The 14,733-nt window shown below is 47.9% G+C and overlaps 1 protein-coding gene across 2 annotated transcripts in view; it reads right to left on the bottom strand.

The window, feature by feature from the left end:
* GMDS (GDP-mannose 4,6-dehydratase) overlaps positions 1–6,487 on the bottom strand; it is a 543,088-nt gene extending 536,601 nt beyond the window's left edge. Inside the window, exons 1-2 of one of the 2 annotated variants that reach the window (XM_040432856.1) lie at positions 6,364–6,487; positions 5,813–5,965 (exon numbers count right to left, since the gene is read on the bottom strand). In XM_040432856.1, coding sequence (XP_040288790.1) covers positions 5,813–5,902 — 90 coding nt within the window. In that variant the 5' untranslated portion in view covers positions 5,903–5,965; positions 6,364–6,487. The remainder of the gene's footprint in view (positions 1–5,812; positions 5,966–6,363) is intronic. The other variant, XM_040432857.1, reaches the window with a different exon arrangement.
* Positions 6,488–14,733: the final 8,246 nt, after the last annotated feature.

Here is a 14,733-nt window from a genome sequence, read left to right as displayed (position 1 = left end):
ACATACCACTGCACGTCAGCTTTTGTCCGGCTGACAGCCAGCATTTATGCTGCAACATCCCGCCGGATCAGCCATTTAGGTGACACTGTCTTACTGCTAGACTGATGCACAACAGCAATCTACATGGACAATATGGACAATATGGATGAGGTGTACGCTGTGCACAACTGAAAAGGCCTGCAGGTCAGGCGTGATCAGTATACGACCACTATCGCCAACAAATGGCTCCCTAACTGTACCTGATCAACAACGGTAGGGGGCTAAGGATATAGTCACATGTAGTGGTTGAGGTTAAAACTGCATCAAGAGCGCATTTGAAAGAAAATCCATGTGTTGTTTTCCATGGGGTTGCAGTTTTTACAGGTGAATCACATTTATTTAGCATGTTTCACATGTAAAAGCCGCGACCACACTGAAAACTGCAGCAAAAAGCCATGTATTTTTTCCAATACAGTTTTGATGTAGTTTTAACGGCAGCTCAAACACTAAACATGAACGCACCTAAGGCCTCATGCACACGACCGTATTTTTTTGCGGTCCGCAAAACGGGGTTCCGTTTTCCCGTGATCCGTGACCGTTTTTTCGTCCGTGGGTCTTCCTTGATTTTTGGAGGATCCACGGACATGAAAAAAAAGTCGTTTTGGTGTCCGCCTGGCCGTGCGGAGCCAAACGGATCTGTCCTGAATTACAATGCAAGTCAATGGGGACGGATCCGTTTGACGTTGACACAATATGGTGCCATTTCAAACGGATCCGTCCCCCATTGACTTTCAATGTAAAGTCTGAAGTCCCTTTTATACCATCAGATCGGAGTTTTCTCCAATCCGATGGTATATTTTAACTTGAAGCGTCCCCATCACCATGGGAACGCCTCTATGTTAGAATATACTGTCGGATATGAGTGAGATCGTGAAACCTCATTTCCGACAGTATATTCTAACACAGAGGCGTTCCCATGGTGATGGGGACGCTTCTAGTTAGAATATACTACAAACTGTGTACATGACTGCCCCCTGCTGCCTAGCAGCATCCGATCTCTTACAGGGGGCCGTGATCAGCACAATTAACCCCTTAGGTGCCGCACCTGAAGGGGTTAATTGTACTATCATATCCCCCTGTAAGAGATCAGGGCTGCCAGGCAGCAGGGGGCAGACCCCCCCCTCCCCAGTTTGAATATCATTGGTGGCCAGTGCGGCCCCCCCCCCCCCCCTCCTCCCTCTATTGTAATAATTCGTTGGTGGCACAGTGTGCCCCCCCCCTTCCTCCCTCTATTGTAATAAATCGTTGGTGGCACAGTGTGCGCCCCCCATCCCTCTATAGCATTAACAACATTGGTGGCTAGTGTGCGGCCTCCCATCTCCCCCCCCCCCCCCCCCCCCCCCCCCCCCCCCCCGATCATTGGTGGCAGCGGGTTACTAGCAATAGTACAATAGTAAAAGATTCATACTTTACCTGGGAGCTGCGAGGTTCGTGTCCGGCCGGGAGCTCCTCCTACTAGTAAGTGACAGTTCATTTAGCAATGCGCCGCACAGACCTGTCACTTACCAGTAGGTGGAGCTCCCGGCCGGACACGAACATCGCAGCAGCAGCCTGGAGCAGGTAAGTATGAATCTTCTACTATTGTACTATTGCTAAGTAACCATGGCAACCAGGACTGTAGTAGCGTCCCGGTTGCCATGGTTACCGATCGGAGCCCCAGCGATTAAACTGGGACTCCGATCGGAACTCCGCTGCCACCAATGATGTTAATGCTATAGAGGGAGGGGGGGCCGATGGGGGGCGCACACCGTGCCACCAACGAATTATTACAATAGCGGGAGGGAGGGGGGGGGGCGCACACTGTGCCACCAACGAATTATTACAATAGAGGGAGGGGGGGGGGCCGCACTGGCCACCAATGATATTCAAACTGGGGAAGGGGGGGGGAGGGTCTGCCCCCTGCTGCCTGGCAGCCCTGATCTCTTACAGGGGGCCGTGATCAGCACAATTAACCCCTTCAGGTGCCGCACCTGAAGGGGTTAATTGTGCTGATCACGGCCCCCTGTAAGAGATCGGGTGCTGCCAGGCAGCAGGGGGCAGTCTTGTACACAGTTTGTAGTGTATTCTAACTAGAAGCGTCCCCATCACCATGGGAACGCTTCTGTGTTAGAATATACTGTCGGTTCTGAGTTTTCACGAAGTGAAAACTCAGCTTTGAAAAAGCTTTTATGCAGACGGATCTTCGGATCCGTCTGTATAAAAACTAACCTACGGCCACGGATCACGGACACGGATGCCAATCTTGTGTGCATCCGTGTTCTTTCACGGACCCATTGACTTGAATGGGTCCGTGAACCGTTGGCCGTGAAAAAAATAGGACAGGTCATATTTTTTTCACGGCCAGGAAACACGGCTCACGGATGCGGCTGCCAAACGGTGCATTTTCCGTTTTTTCCACGGACCCATTGAAAGTCAATGGGTCCGCGAAAAAAAACGGAAAACGGCACAACGGCCACGGATGCACACAACGGTCGTGTGCATGAGGCCTAAGGGTGATTGCACATTTAGGTTTTTAATGGTGTTTTTGTGCACCTTTGTGCATTGTTGCATCTGTGATTATGGTGTATATTTTGATATAAAACGTCTGCTCTAGAAGTTACCTGAAGGTCTATGCTACTGCCATTTTGGTTAGTTAGGTGGCGTTTTTGGAACAACGCGGCATGCTGAAGCTCTTGGCATTTTGACATCTCTTCTACAGGGAAATGTGGTCCACAAATCATTTGGAAAAAATAAAAAATGCCACTAAAAAGCACCATAAAAAAACCACACGCAGTATGGAAAAAACAGCAAGCAGATTTTATGGAATCATGCGTGTATTGGGCTTTACAGTCTGAGAAGCATTGGGGGAAGGTTTCCGGTTACTACCTGTTAAGAGAGGACAGGAGGGAGGATTTGCTGTGAGCACATAGAGAAGGGGGGCTGCTGAGATTGCTATGGAAGTAGGGGGCGCGAGACAACGGCCCAGATTTACTAATGTATCTGCTCCAAAAATCTGTCTAAAAAAAGTGTCCGTCCCTGCATGAGATTTATCCTCCAGCCTGAGCCCCTACTAGACAGCCTGTCTACGCCATCTACAGGATTAGTAAATCTGGGTCAATGTGTAGGGTGCCATCGATTACACAGGGCGGCGATGGTGCTGCAGGGGGCTCGCTCTGAAACAATTGTGAAAAAAGAAGAATACACGAATCCTTACAAAAGGGAATTAGTTGCAGAACCAGTTCCTATAAAAAAAAAAGTAGTTCTTTCTGTTACTGGGATGTTTAAATGTCAAATGTTCTCCCCCAGCGGCGCATCCCTTTGCTGAATGACTACATTGCGGCTCTCAGGTTACTGGGACAGGAAGTGATGACATGGCACATTCACTCTTGGCTCCTGTATCTACAAGGCAGTTATCACATTCTGCAGCTGCAAAGTGTGCCATGGATGCTAATCATGGCACCTTACGGTATACCTGGCTGAGAGACCTTCCTGCTCGTTAGTGGAGGGGACCGATACTATTACAAGCAGCGATCTCCTGCACAGCAATCACCAATACCATTGCTCGTCCTCATACTGACTGGTTGTAGATGCTGGTTGCACAGCACGATCTGCTCCGGGCAAACAATTTTTGTGACCGCCCAAATGATCTATTCCCCTTTTTACTTGTTCATCGGATAATCGGCGGTACATTTACACCGCCAGATAATCTCTAACTAGTGTTTTTTTTACGAACGTTCGTTAGTGATGATCTGGAGAATTCTTGGCTCGTGTAAAGGGCCCTTTAGTTTGCAGGTTTACCCTGTTCTCAGGATAGGGCATAACTAACTGATCGCTGGGGGTCTGACCGCTGGGACCCCCACTGATCCAGAGAACAGGGTACAGTTCCCCCGATCTGATGGAGTGGCAGGTTGGGCACGTGCCCTGCTGCTCGATTCATCCGCCATGAAACCGCTGGAAATAGCGGAGTCCGTACTACACTATCGCCGACAGTCCCTTAGAGAAGGAATGGAGCAGCAGGACGTATGCCCGACCTGCCACTCCATCAGATAGGAGAACCGCACCCCATTCTCGGGATCGGTGGGGGTCCCAGAGGTCGGACCCCCAGTGATCAATTAACTATTCCCTATCCTGTAGATAGGGGATAACTTGCAAAATTGGCACTACCCCTTTAACTAGAACTGCTTCTTCTGGAAACCCACAATTACTATACCACATGTAGAAAAAGCAGAAAAATGGGAACAAACTGTGGGAATAACAACAGTTTTGATAAACCTCGGTGCGTTTGGTTGGCACGAATCTAAAGCTTAAGGGGGCTGGCCAGCTTATATTACTAATAAGCATTATCAAACTATTAACACTGATGTCCGATAGTATAATATGCATAACCCATATTTAAAACAGGTCCCCTGACCAAAGAACTGCCTGACAAAGCTATCTGGTGCCGGCATTGGCGGATATTACCAGAATGCTCGCCGGCCTCATTGACTATAATGGAGTCCAGCAGAGCTACGGCCGATACCCGACAAACATGGTCCCAGATTTTTATTGCAAAATGGGTTCCTGTGACGTCCTTTTCCGCACAGGGGATAACTATTAGATTGGTGGGATCGGGCCATTGGGACCCCCACTGTCCATGAGAGTGGGGGCCCTGTATAAATGAATGGCGCGGCAGGTCAAGCATGCATATTGCCACTCCGTTCATCTCTGTGGTATTGCCGGAAGCAGCAATGTGCAGCAGAATGCATGCTCGACCTGCCGCTCCGTTCATTTCAGGGGTATTGGACCCCTGTTCTCAGGATTGGGCCAATCAAATAGTTAGCCCCTATCAGGATAATATTGTCTAACCAAAAGCAGGATAGCTCTGTAACGCAGCGTACGCTGGAGCGAGCCACGTTTTTTGTTTTTTTTTTTCCTTACAGATTCTCACTGAATCTGAACTCTGACAAAAAATATATTTTTTAAAATCCACCTGACAACTGGATTTGTGTTGTCCAATCCAAGTGTTTCCGAGTCTCCTTACAATGAATATCCGTGCTCGTCAAAATAATCATACTAAGACATCTTACCGTATGTGCGGAACATCTTAGCTAACTGTAACTACTAACTGGATGTAAGCAGCAATACTTGGGAGAGGATACGTAAGCAGTGATGCTCAGCCTATGGGGAAAGCCTAAGGACTCATGCACACGTCCGTAGTTTTGGTCCGCATCCCACCTGCAATATTTGTGGATCGGATGCGGACCCTTTCATTTCAATGGGTTCTGCAAAAGATGCGAATAGCATACTGTGTGCTGTCCGCATCTGCAAGTCGTTCCGCGCCACACACAAAAATTAAACATATCATATTCTTGTCCGTTTTGCGGACAAGGATAGGACATTTCTAGAGAAGTGAAAAAAAAGGAAAGTGGCATGCAGCCGGCCAGGATCTGCGTTTTCCGTATCCACGATTTGCGGACCACAAAACACTCACGGCCGTGTGCAGGAGTCCTAAATGTGGGAATAGCGGCAATTTCATGTCTCTGGGTCATCCTTGTTCTGGGAACCCTAAAGAACAGTAAGGGCTCATGCACACGGCAGTTGCCCGGCCGTACCCGTACTGTGGCTCGCAATATGCGGGCACCGTTCTATTTTTTTTTTTTTTTGCGGTGCGGACGGATCATGAACCGTATCAAGTTGAATGGGTCTGGGTCCATCTGCGGAAACCGGCTTTCTGCTTCGGCCAGTCCCGCCAAAATCTAGTGTACATAGTGAACTGAAATCAAGAGGTCAGGTGTGCGTCCTGAAGGGCTCTTACCTGTCCGGTGATCCCTGTGACGAGGGCCACTTTTCGTGACTTGCCGTTATTTGAGGGGGACTTGGATCCATTTCCCAGGTTGAGGGCCATGCTGTCAGTGGTGGTCTGCTGGTCGAGGAGATGGCTGTGTGCTCTCAGCGCAGGTCAGTCACACTGTAAGTAGAAGGAAGTGACAGGTAAGACAGGTTATACTGCAGCTGCCTTAGGATTCAAAGAGTAAAGGAGGGCGTGGAGGGGACGGCCCTCACCTCCGTCACAGGTGACACCCTTCTCCTCCTAGGAGACAGCAATTATAGGGGGTGGGGTATAGGAACATTACACAGCAGGTGCCATCAGATACCAACCACATCCTGATACGTGACATCAGGAAGCAGCACATGTGGCGGAGGATGCATGTACATAACTGGGGGATCCCCTCTGTACCCCCATAAATGAATGGAGGGAGCAGCAGGTCAAGCACATGCATGCACACAGTATGGGATGCTAGGTGGGAGGACACATGTAGCATCCTGTGCTTTTATTAAATGTGTGTTGTATACAGTGCGGGCTACCATTACTGGGTGCAGCAGGGCGGTCACCGGGCTGTCAGGCTTCAGCAGACGGAGAAGGGGACACGGACACATCCGGCAGCGGCTAGTTCCCCTTCGATGCAGGCACCTCCTGACGTCGGAACGGTCACGTGACTTCGCGGTGTCACGTGATGCCGGTTTCTCGGCGGGCTCTTCCTGGCTGCTGTGAGGCGGCTTCTGGCGTTTATTACGCCGTATCTCAGGGGGGGACGGGTGAAATGGCGGCACTGGGGAGACGTGTGTGCTTATATGAATGGGGCTAGTGAGGGGTTGGGAAGGCCTGCAGGTGAACATCTCATTGAGCTGCTGGCCTCTTGTTTTTTAGGACATACTGTTGGAAGCTCTTCAAGGGATTGTCCAATTGTATATGGGGCCACAGGTGCTGCAATGGCCGATGACTAGCCACAGCAGTGTCCACAAGTGACACAGTGACATACTATCTGGGCAGGGGCGGACACAGACAGCAGAGCGCCCCTGTGCAAAGAATGTGCCTGCCCTCCCCCGAAGCCAAATTCTCAACCTAACCTATTCCGTCCTAGCATTACTTATAGCAATACAAAACATACAGGGTAAGGCCTCTTTCACACCTGCGGCACTACGCTCCGGCAGAGAATGTATGGAATTGGCGGACACAAACTCAGGCATGCAGCGGTTTGTGTCACGGTGAATCTTTGCATTTTTGCCAGATTGTGGCTGGGTCTCTGCCGTACCCCATTATAGTCAATGGGGCCAGCGGGTATTCTGTCTGCATCCAGCAGTGCTGGAACCAGTGAATTCCAGCAGGCTGTCCTCTGCTGCTACAGCCTGCCAGAATCACTAACGCAGATGTGAAAGTAGCCTAATACAGCGCCACATACCTCTTCCATCCAGTGACGTCTCCTTTGATGTAGATGTTCTCTCTCCTCATCTTCTCCTTTCAGAGTAATAAGGTCCCCACTGTGTCCCAGAAGTAATAATGCTCCCATAGTGCTCATACTAGTATTCATGTTCCTCATAGTCCCTCAACTGTAATAAAGCCCACCATAATGCCCACGGTAGTAATAATTCTCTTTATAATGTGTAACTGTAGAAAAATGCCCCCTTATAATGTGCACCAGTACATAAAAATGCCCTGTTGTATGGCAGTATAAAAAATACCTCATCTTAGTGCCCCCTGTAGAGCCAATGTCCCCATAGTACCCTCATAATGTGTGCCCAAAAAACACTCTTAGTGCCCCCAGTTGAGCCAAGGTCCCCATAGTGCCCTATAATTTGCGCCAGTATAAAATACTCCAATATCGTGCACCTCCCCTTGTCCCCATTGTGCCTGACAATGTGCCAGAATAAAATGCCCCCATAATGTGTGCCAGTTTATAAGATAGGGTCACCAGTAAATGCCGCCATAGTGCTCCCCCTTCTCCATAGTGCCCCCCATGTGTGCTAGCATATAAGATAGGGCCCCCATAGTGCTCCTCCCTCTCCATAGTGCCCCCTCATGTCTGCCAATATATAAGATAGAGCCCCAGAAGATGCCCCCATAGTGCTCCTCTCCCCCCTTCTCCATAGTGCCCCCCATGTGTGTCAGTATTTAAAATAGGGCCCGTCCATAGTGCCCCCCATGTGTGCCAGTACATAAGATAGGGCCCCCAGTAGATGCCCCAATGAGTGCCAGATAGGGCCCCTAGTAAAGTGTAAATAAATAAAAAATATAAACTCACAAACTTACCTCCTTGCCGCTTTCAGCGATGCGATGCAGACCTCTTCCGGCCTGTGTCCTGCGCTGTATGGCTCAGGCGGCGTGATGACGTCACTGCTCCGCTTGCGCCGGCCTCTGATAGGCTACAGGCACTAGGCCTGCAGCCTATGAGACGACTGGGGAAGGGAGACGCCTCCCCTCTGCCCCGTGGCAACATCCATCTGTATCGCCGTCTTAAGGATGGCCATACAGATGAATATAGAGAGAAGAGCGCTTCCTCAATGGAAGCATTCATCTCCCCCTGCCGCCAGTAAGAAGGGGCCCCCTCCTGCACTGGGCCCCTGTGCAGCCGAACCGGTTGCACAGGTGGTATGTTTCCCCTGAGTCTGTGAGCTCCTATGCCCAGCATTTGTCTCCTCACTGCCTGCAGCTACTCAGTAAAGCCTTCAGCCGTGAGTCTGTGCAGCTGAAGGGGTTAAGAATCCAGGGAGAGAGCAGACGGCAGTGAAGGTGGGCGTGGCCAGCACAGTGACACTGGTGTACAGACACACATCTGCTCTTTCAGGCTTGTGCACAAATCATCAGAGCAGGGAGAGAGGCTGACATCACAGGTCATGTGACCCTCAGTGAAATCTGAGAAATCAGCTACCGGAGATAAAGTGAGTTAATTGGAAAGCTGTTACATTTGCCTAGTTAGAAACATAGAAAGAATTAAAAAATTACTCGGACAACCCGTTTAACCACCTCAGCCCCCATAGCTTAAACACCCTGAAAGACCAGGCCACTTTTTACACTTCTCACCGTTTATTGCTCGGTCAACTTACCACCCAAATGAATTTTACCTCCTTTTCTTCTCACTAATAGAGCTTTCATTTGGTGGTATTTCATTGCTGCTGACATTTTTACTTTTTTTTGTTATTAATCAAAATTTAACGATTTTTTTGCAAAAAAATGACATTTTTCACTTTCAGTTGTAAAATTTTGCAAAAAAAAACGACATCCATATATAAATTTTGCTCTAAATTTATTGTTCTACATGTCTTTGATTAAAAAAAAAATGTTTGGGTAAAAAAAAAAATGGTTTGGGTAAAAGTTATAGCGTTTACAAACTATGGTACAAAAATGTGAATTTCCGCTTTTTGAAGCAGCTCTGACTTTCTGAGCACCTGTCATGTTTCCCGAGGTTCTACAATGGCCAGACAGTACAAACACGCCACAAATGACCCCATTTCGGAAAGTAGACACCCTAAGGTATTCGCTGATGGGCATAGTGAGTTCATAGAACTTTTTATTTTTTGTCACAAATTAGCGGAAAATTATGATTTTTTTTTTTCATACAAAGTCTCATATTCCACTAACTTGTGACAAAAAATAAAAACTTCCATGAACTCACTGTGCCCATCAGCGAATACCTTGGGGTGTCTTCTTTCCAAAATGGGGTCACTTGTGGGGTAGTTATACTGCCCTGGCATTCTAGGGGCCCAAATGTGTGGTAAGGAGTTTGAAATCAAATTCTGTAAAAAATGGCCGGTGAAATCCGAAAGGTGCTCTTTGGAATGTGGGCCCCTTTGCCCACCTAGGCTGCAAAAAAGTGTCACACATCTGGTATCTCCGTATTCAGGAGAAGTTGGGGAATGTGTTTTGGGGTGTCATTTTACATATACCCATGCTGGGTGAGATAAATATCTTGGTCAAATGCCAACTTTGTATAAAAAAAATGGGAAAAGTTGTCTTTTGCCAAGATATTTCTCTCACCCAGCATGGGTATATGTAAAATGACACCCCAAAACACATTGCCCAACTTCTCCTGAGTACGGAGATACCACATGTGTGACACTTTTTTGCAGCCTAGGTGGGCAAAGGGGCCCATATTCCAAAGAGCACCTTTCGGATTTCACCGGTCATTTTTTACACATTTTGATTTCAAACTTCTTACCACACATTTGGGCCCCTAGAATGCCAGGGCAGTATAACTACCCCACAAGTGACCCCATTTTGGAAAGAAGACACCCCAAGGTATTTCGTGATGGGCATAGTGAGTTCATGGAAGTTTTTATTTTTTGTCACAAGTTAGTGGAATATGAGACTTTGTAAGGAAAAAAAAATTAAAAATTCATAATTTTCCGCTAACTTGTGACAAAAAATATAAAATTCTAGGAACTCGCCATGCCCCTCACGGAATACCTTGGGGTGTCTTCTTTCCAAAATGGGGTCACTTGTAGGGTAGTTATACTGCCCTGGCATTCTAGGGGCCCTAATGTGTGGTAAGTAGGTAAATGACCTGTGAAATCCGAAAGGTGCTCTTTGGAATGTGGGCCCCTTTGCCCACCTAGGCTGCAAAAAAGTGTCACACATGTGGTATTGCCGTATTCAGGAGAAGTTTGGCAATGTGTTTTGGGGTGTCTTTTTACATATACCCATGTTGGGTGAGATAAATATCTCGGCAAAAGACAACTTTTCCCATTTTTTATACAAAGTTGGCATTTGACCAAGATATTTATCTCACCCAGCATGGGTATATGTAAAATGACACCCCAAAACACATTGCCCAACTTCTCCTGAGTACGGCGATACCAGATGTGTGACACTTTTTTGCAGCCTAGATGCGCAAAGGGGCCCACATTCCTTTTATGAGGGCATTTTTAGACATTTGGATCCCAGACTTCTTCTCACGCTTTAGGGCCCCTAGAATGCCAGGGCAGTATAAATACCCCACATGTGACCCCATTTTGGAAAGAAGACACCCCAAGGTATTCAATGAGGGGCATGGCGAGTTCATAGAAATTTATTTTTTTTGGCACAAGTTAGCAGAAATGGATTTTATTTTATTTTTTTCTCACAAAGTCTCCCTTTCCGCTAACTTGGGACAAAAATTTCAATCTTTCATGGACCTTGGGGTGTCTTCTTTCCGAAATGGGGTCACATGTGGGGTATTTATACTGCCCTGGCATTCTAGGGGCCCTAAAGCAGATATATTGGGCAGACTAGATGGGCCAAATGGTTCTTATCTGCCGACACATTCTATGTTTCTATGTTAAGAAGTCTGGAATATAAATGTCTAAAAAATTTTACGCATTTGGATTCCGTGAGGGGTATGGTGAGTTCATGTGAGATTTTATTTTTTGACACAAGTTAGTGGAATATGAGACTTTGTAAGAAAAAAAATAATAATTTCCGCTAACTTGGGCCAAAAAAATGTCTGAATGGAGCCTTACATGGGGGTGATCAATGACAGGGGGGTGATCAATGACAGGGGGGTGATCAGAGAGTCTATATGGGGTGATCACCCCCCTGTCATTGATCACCCCCCTATAAGGCTCCATTCAGACGTCCGTATGCGTTTTGCAGATCCGATCCATCTATCAGTGGATCCGTAAAAATCATGCGGACGTCTAAAGGGAGCTTTACAGGGGGGTGATCAATGACAGGGGGGTGATCAGGGAGTCATTGATCACGCCCCTGTAAGGCTCCATTCAGACGTCCGTATGCGTTTTGCGGATCCGATCCATCTATCAGTGGATCCGCAAAAATCATGCGGACGTCTAAATTGAGCTTTACAGGGGGGTGATCAATGACAGGGGGGTAATCAATGACAGGGGGGTGATCAGGGAGTCTATATGGGGTGATCACCACAGTCATTGATCACGCCCCTGTAAGGCTCCATTCAGACGTCCGTATGTGTTTTGCGGATCCGATCCATCTATCAGTGGATCCGTAAAAATCATGCGGACGTCTGAATGGAGCTTTACAGGGGGTGATCAATGACAGGGGGGTGATCAGGGAGTCTATATGGGGTGATCAGGGGCTAATAAGGGGTTAATAAGTGACAGGGGGGGGGTGTAGTGTAGTGTGGTGCTTCATATTGCTGAGCTATCTGTGTCCTCTGGTGGTCGATCCAAACAAAAGGGACCACCAGAGGACCAGTTAGCAGGTATATTAGACGCTGTTATCAAAACAGCGTCTAATATACCTGTTAGGGGTTAAAAAAATCACATCTCCAGCCTGCCAGCGAACGATCGCCGCTGGCAGGCTGGAGATCCACTCGCTTACCTTCCGATCCTGTGTGCGCGCGTTCACAGGAAATCTCGCGAGAGGACGCGCCGGCGCGTCCAGGCGGAATCAATCAACCACCTCCAGGACGCGTCGCTGCGTACGGCGGTCCGGAGGTGGTTAAACAGTTGATCGGTGGGGGTCTAGTGTGTCGGACCCCCACCATTCAGATACTGATGACCTATCCTGAGAAATGGTCATCAGAATGAAAACCCCTTTAAAGAGGACCTTTCACCTCTCCTGACACGCCTGTTTTAATAGCTACCGTACTTGCATTCCACATGTAATAACAATGCTGGAGAATCTAATCTTATGACTCTATTTTGTGCCTTTCCTTTATAATTCCTACTAGAAGTTATGAATTAATTGCTATTAGCCTTCAGTAAGGGTACAGAGGGGAGGAACCAGTTGGGGGGGGGGGTCCCTGCACAGTCTGAAAATGGCAGCACTGATTGGATAGAGTGAGTCTGTGCAGGTACACGCCCAACTGGTTTCTCCCCTCTGTACCTTTACTGAAGGCTAATAGCAATTCATTCATAACTTCTAGTAGAAATAATAAAGGAACGGCACAACATAGAGCCATAAGAATAGATGTTCCTGAATTAATATTACATGGGGAATGCATGAAGCTATTAAAACAGACTTGTGAGGAGTGGTGAAAGGTCCTCTCTAACCCCTTATACACTGCTCAAAAAAATAAAGGGAACACAAAAATAACACATCCTAGATCTGAATTAATTAAATATTCTTCTGAAATACTTTGTTCTTTACATAGTTGAATGTGCTGACAACAAAATCACACAAAAATAAAAAAAAATAGAAATCAAATTTTTCAACCCATGGAGGTCTGGATTTGGAGTCACAATCAAAATTAAAGTGGAAAAACACACTACAGGCTGATCCAACTTTGATGTAATGTCCTTAAAACAAGTCAAAATGAGGCTCAGTAGTGTGTGTGGCCTCCACGTGCCTGTATGACCTCCCTACAACGCCTGTGCATGCTCCTGATGAGGTGGCGGACGGTCTCCTGAGGGATCTCTTCCCAGACCTGGACTAAAGCATCTGCCAACTCCTGGACAGTCTGTGGTGCAACGTGACGTTGGTGGATAGAGCGAGACATGATGTCCCAGATGTGCTCAATTGGATTCAGGTCTGGGGAACGGGCGGGCCAGTCCATAGCATCAATGCCTTCGTCTTGCAGGAACTGCTGACACACTCCAGCCACATGAGGTCTAGCATTGTCTTGCATTAGGAGGAACCCAGGGCCAACCGCACCAGCATATGGTCTCACAAGGGGTCTGAGGATCTCATCTCGGTACCTAATGGCAGTCAGGCTACCTCTGGCGAGCACATGGAGGGCTGTGCGGCCCTCCAAAGAAATGCCACCCCACACCATTACTGACCCAATGCCAAACCGGTCATGCTGGAGGATGTTGCAGGCAGCAGAACGTTCTCCACGGCGTCTCCAGACTCTGTCACGTCTGTCACATGTGCTCAGTGTGAACCTGCTTTCATCTGTGAAGAGCACAGGGCGCCAGTGGCGAATTTGCCAATCTTGGTGTTCTCTGGCAAATGCTAAACGTCCTGCACGGTGTTGGGCTGTAAGCACAACCCCCACCTGTGGACGTCGGGCCCTCATATCACCCTCATGGAGTCTGTTTCTGACCGTTTGTGAAGACACATGCACATTTGTGGCCTGCTGGAGGTCATTTTGCAGGGGTCTGGCAGTGCTCCTCCTGTTCCTCCTTGCACAAAGGCGGAGGTAGCAGTCCTGCTGCTGGGTTGTTGCCCTCCTACGGCCTCCTCCACGTCTCCTGATGTACTGGCCTGTCTCCTGGTAGGGCATCGATTCTCTGGACACTACGCTGACAGACACAGCAAACCTTCTTGCCACAGCTCGCATTGATGTGCCATCCTGGATAAGCTGCACTACCTGAGCCACTTGTGTGGGTTGTAGACTCCGTCTCATGCTACCACTAGAGTGAAAGCACCGCCAGCATTCAAAAGTGACCAAAACATCAGCCAGGAAGCATAGGAACTGAGAAGTGGCCTGTGGTCACCACCTGCAGAACCACTCCTTTATTGGGGGTGTCTTGCTAATTGCCTATAATTTCCACCTGTTGTCTATCCCATTTGCACAACAGCATGTGAAATTGATTGTCACTCAGTGTTGCTTCAACAGTTTGATTTCACAGAAGTGTGATTGACTTGGAGTTACATTGTGTTGTTTAAGTGTTCCCTTTATTTTTTTGAGCAGTGTATGTACGGCGGAAGTCCGGTCCATAAACATGGCGCATGCTTTCACGTGAAGCGGGCAACATAGCCACCCGGTTTCTGCTATTTTAAATAGCAGAGACTTGCGGCATAAGGCTGATCGCATTCATTTTCCTCTTCAGATGCCGTGGTCAAATGTGACCACGGCATCTGATCAGCCTGGAAGCGGAAGTCGCGCGTTTCCGTTCCGGTAACAGCATTCCCTGGCTGAGATCGGGGAACCTGTTGCATTGCTGAAATAGCCCGAAGCTTCAAGCAGGCTTCGGAGCCTATTTCATGAATATAACAATACAGGCCACTAGGTGGCAGCATTGTATTGGTATAGTGCAAATTAAGTGTTTAACGATGGCTAT

This window comes from Bufo bufo, chromosome 5, assembly GCF_905171765.1.
Source record: "Bufo bufo chromosome 5, aBufBuf1.1, whole genome shotgun sequence".
NCBI lineage: Eukaryota > Metazoa > Chordata > Amphibia > Anura > Bufonidae > Bufo > Bufo bufo.
This window is presented reverse-complemented; position numbering and strand designations above follow the sequence as displayed.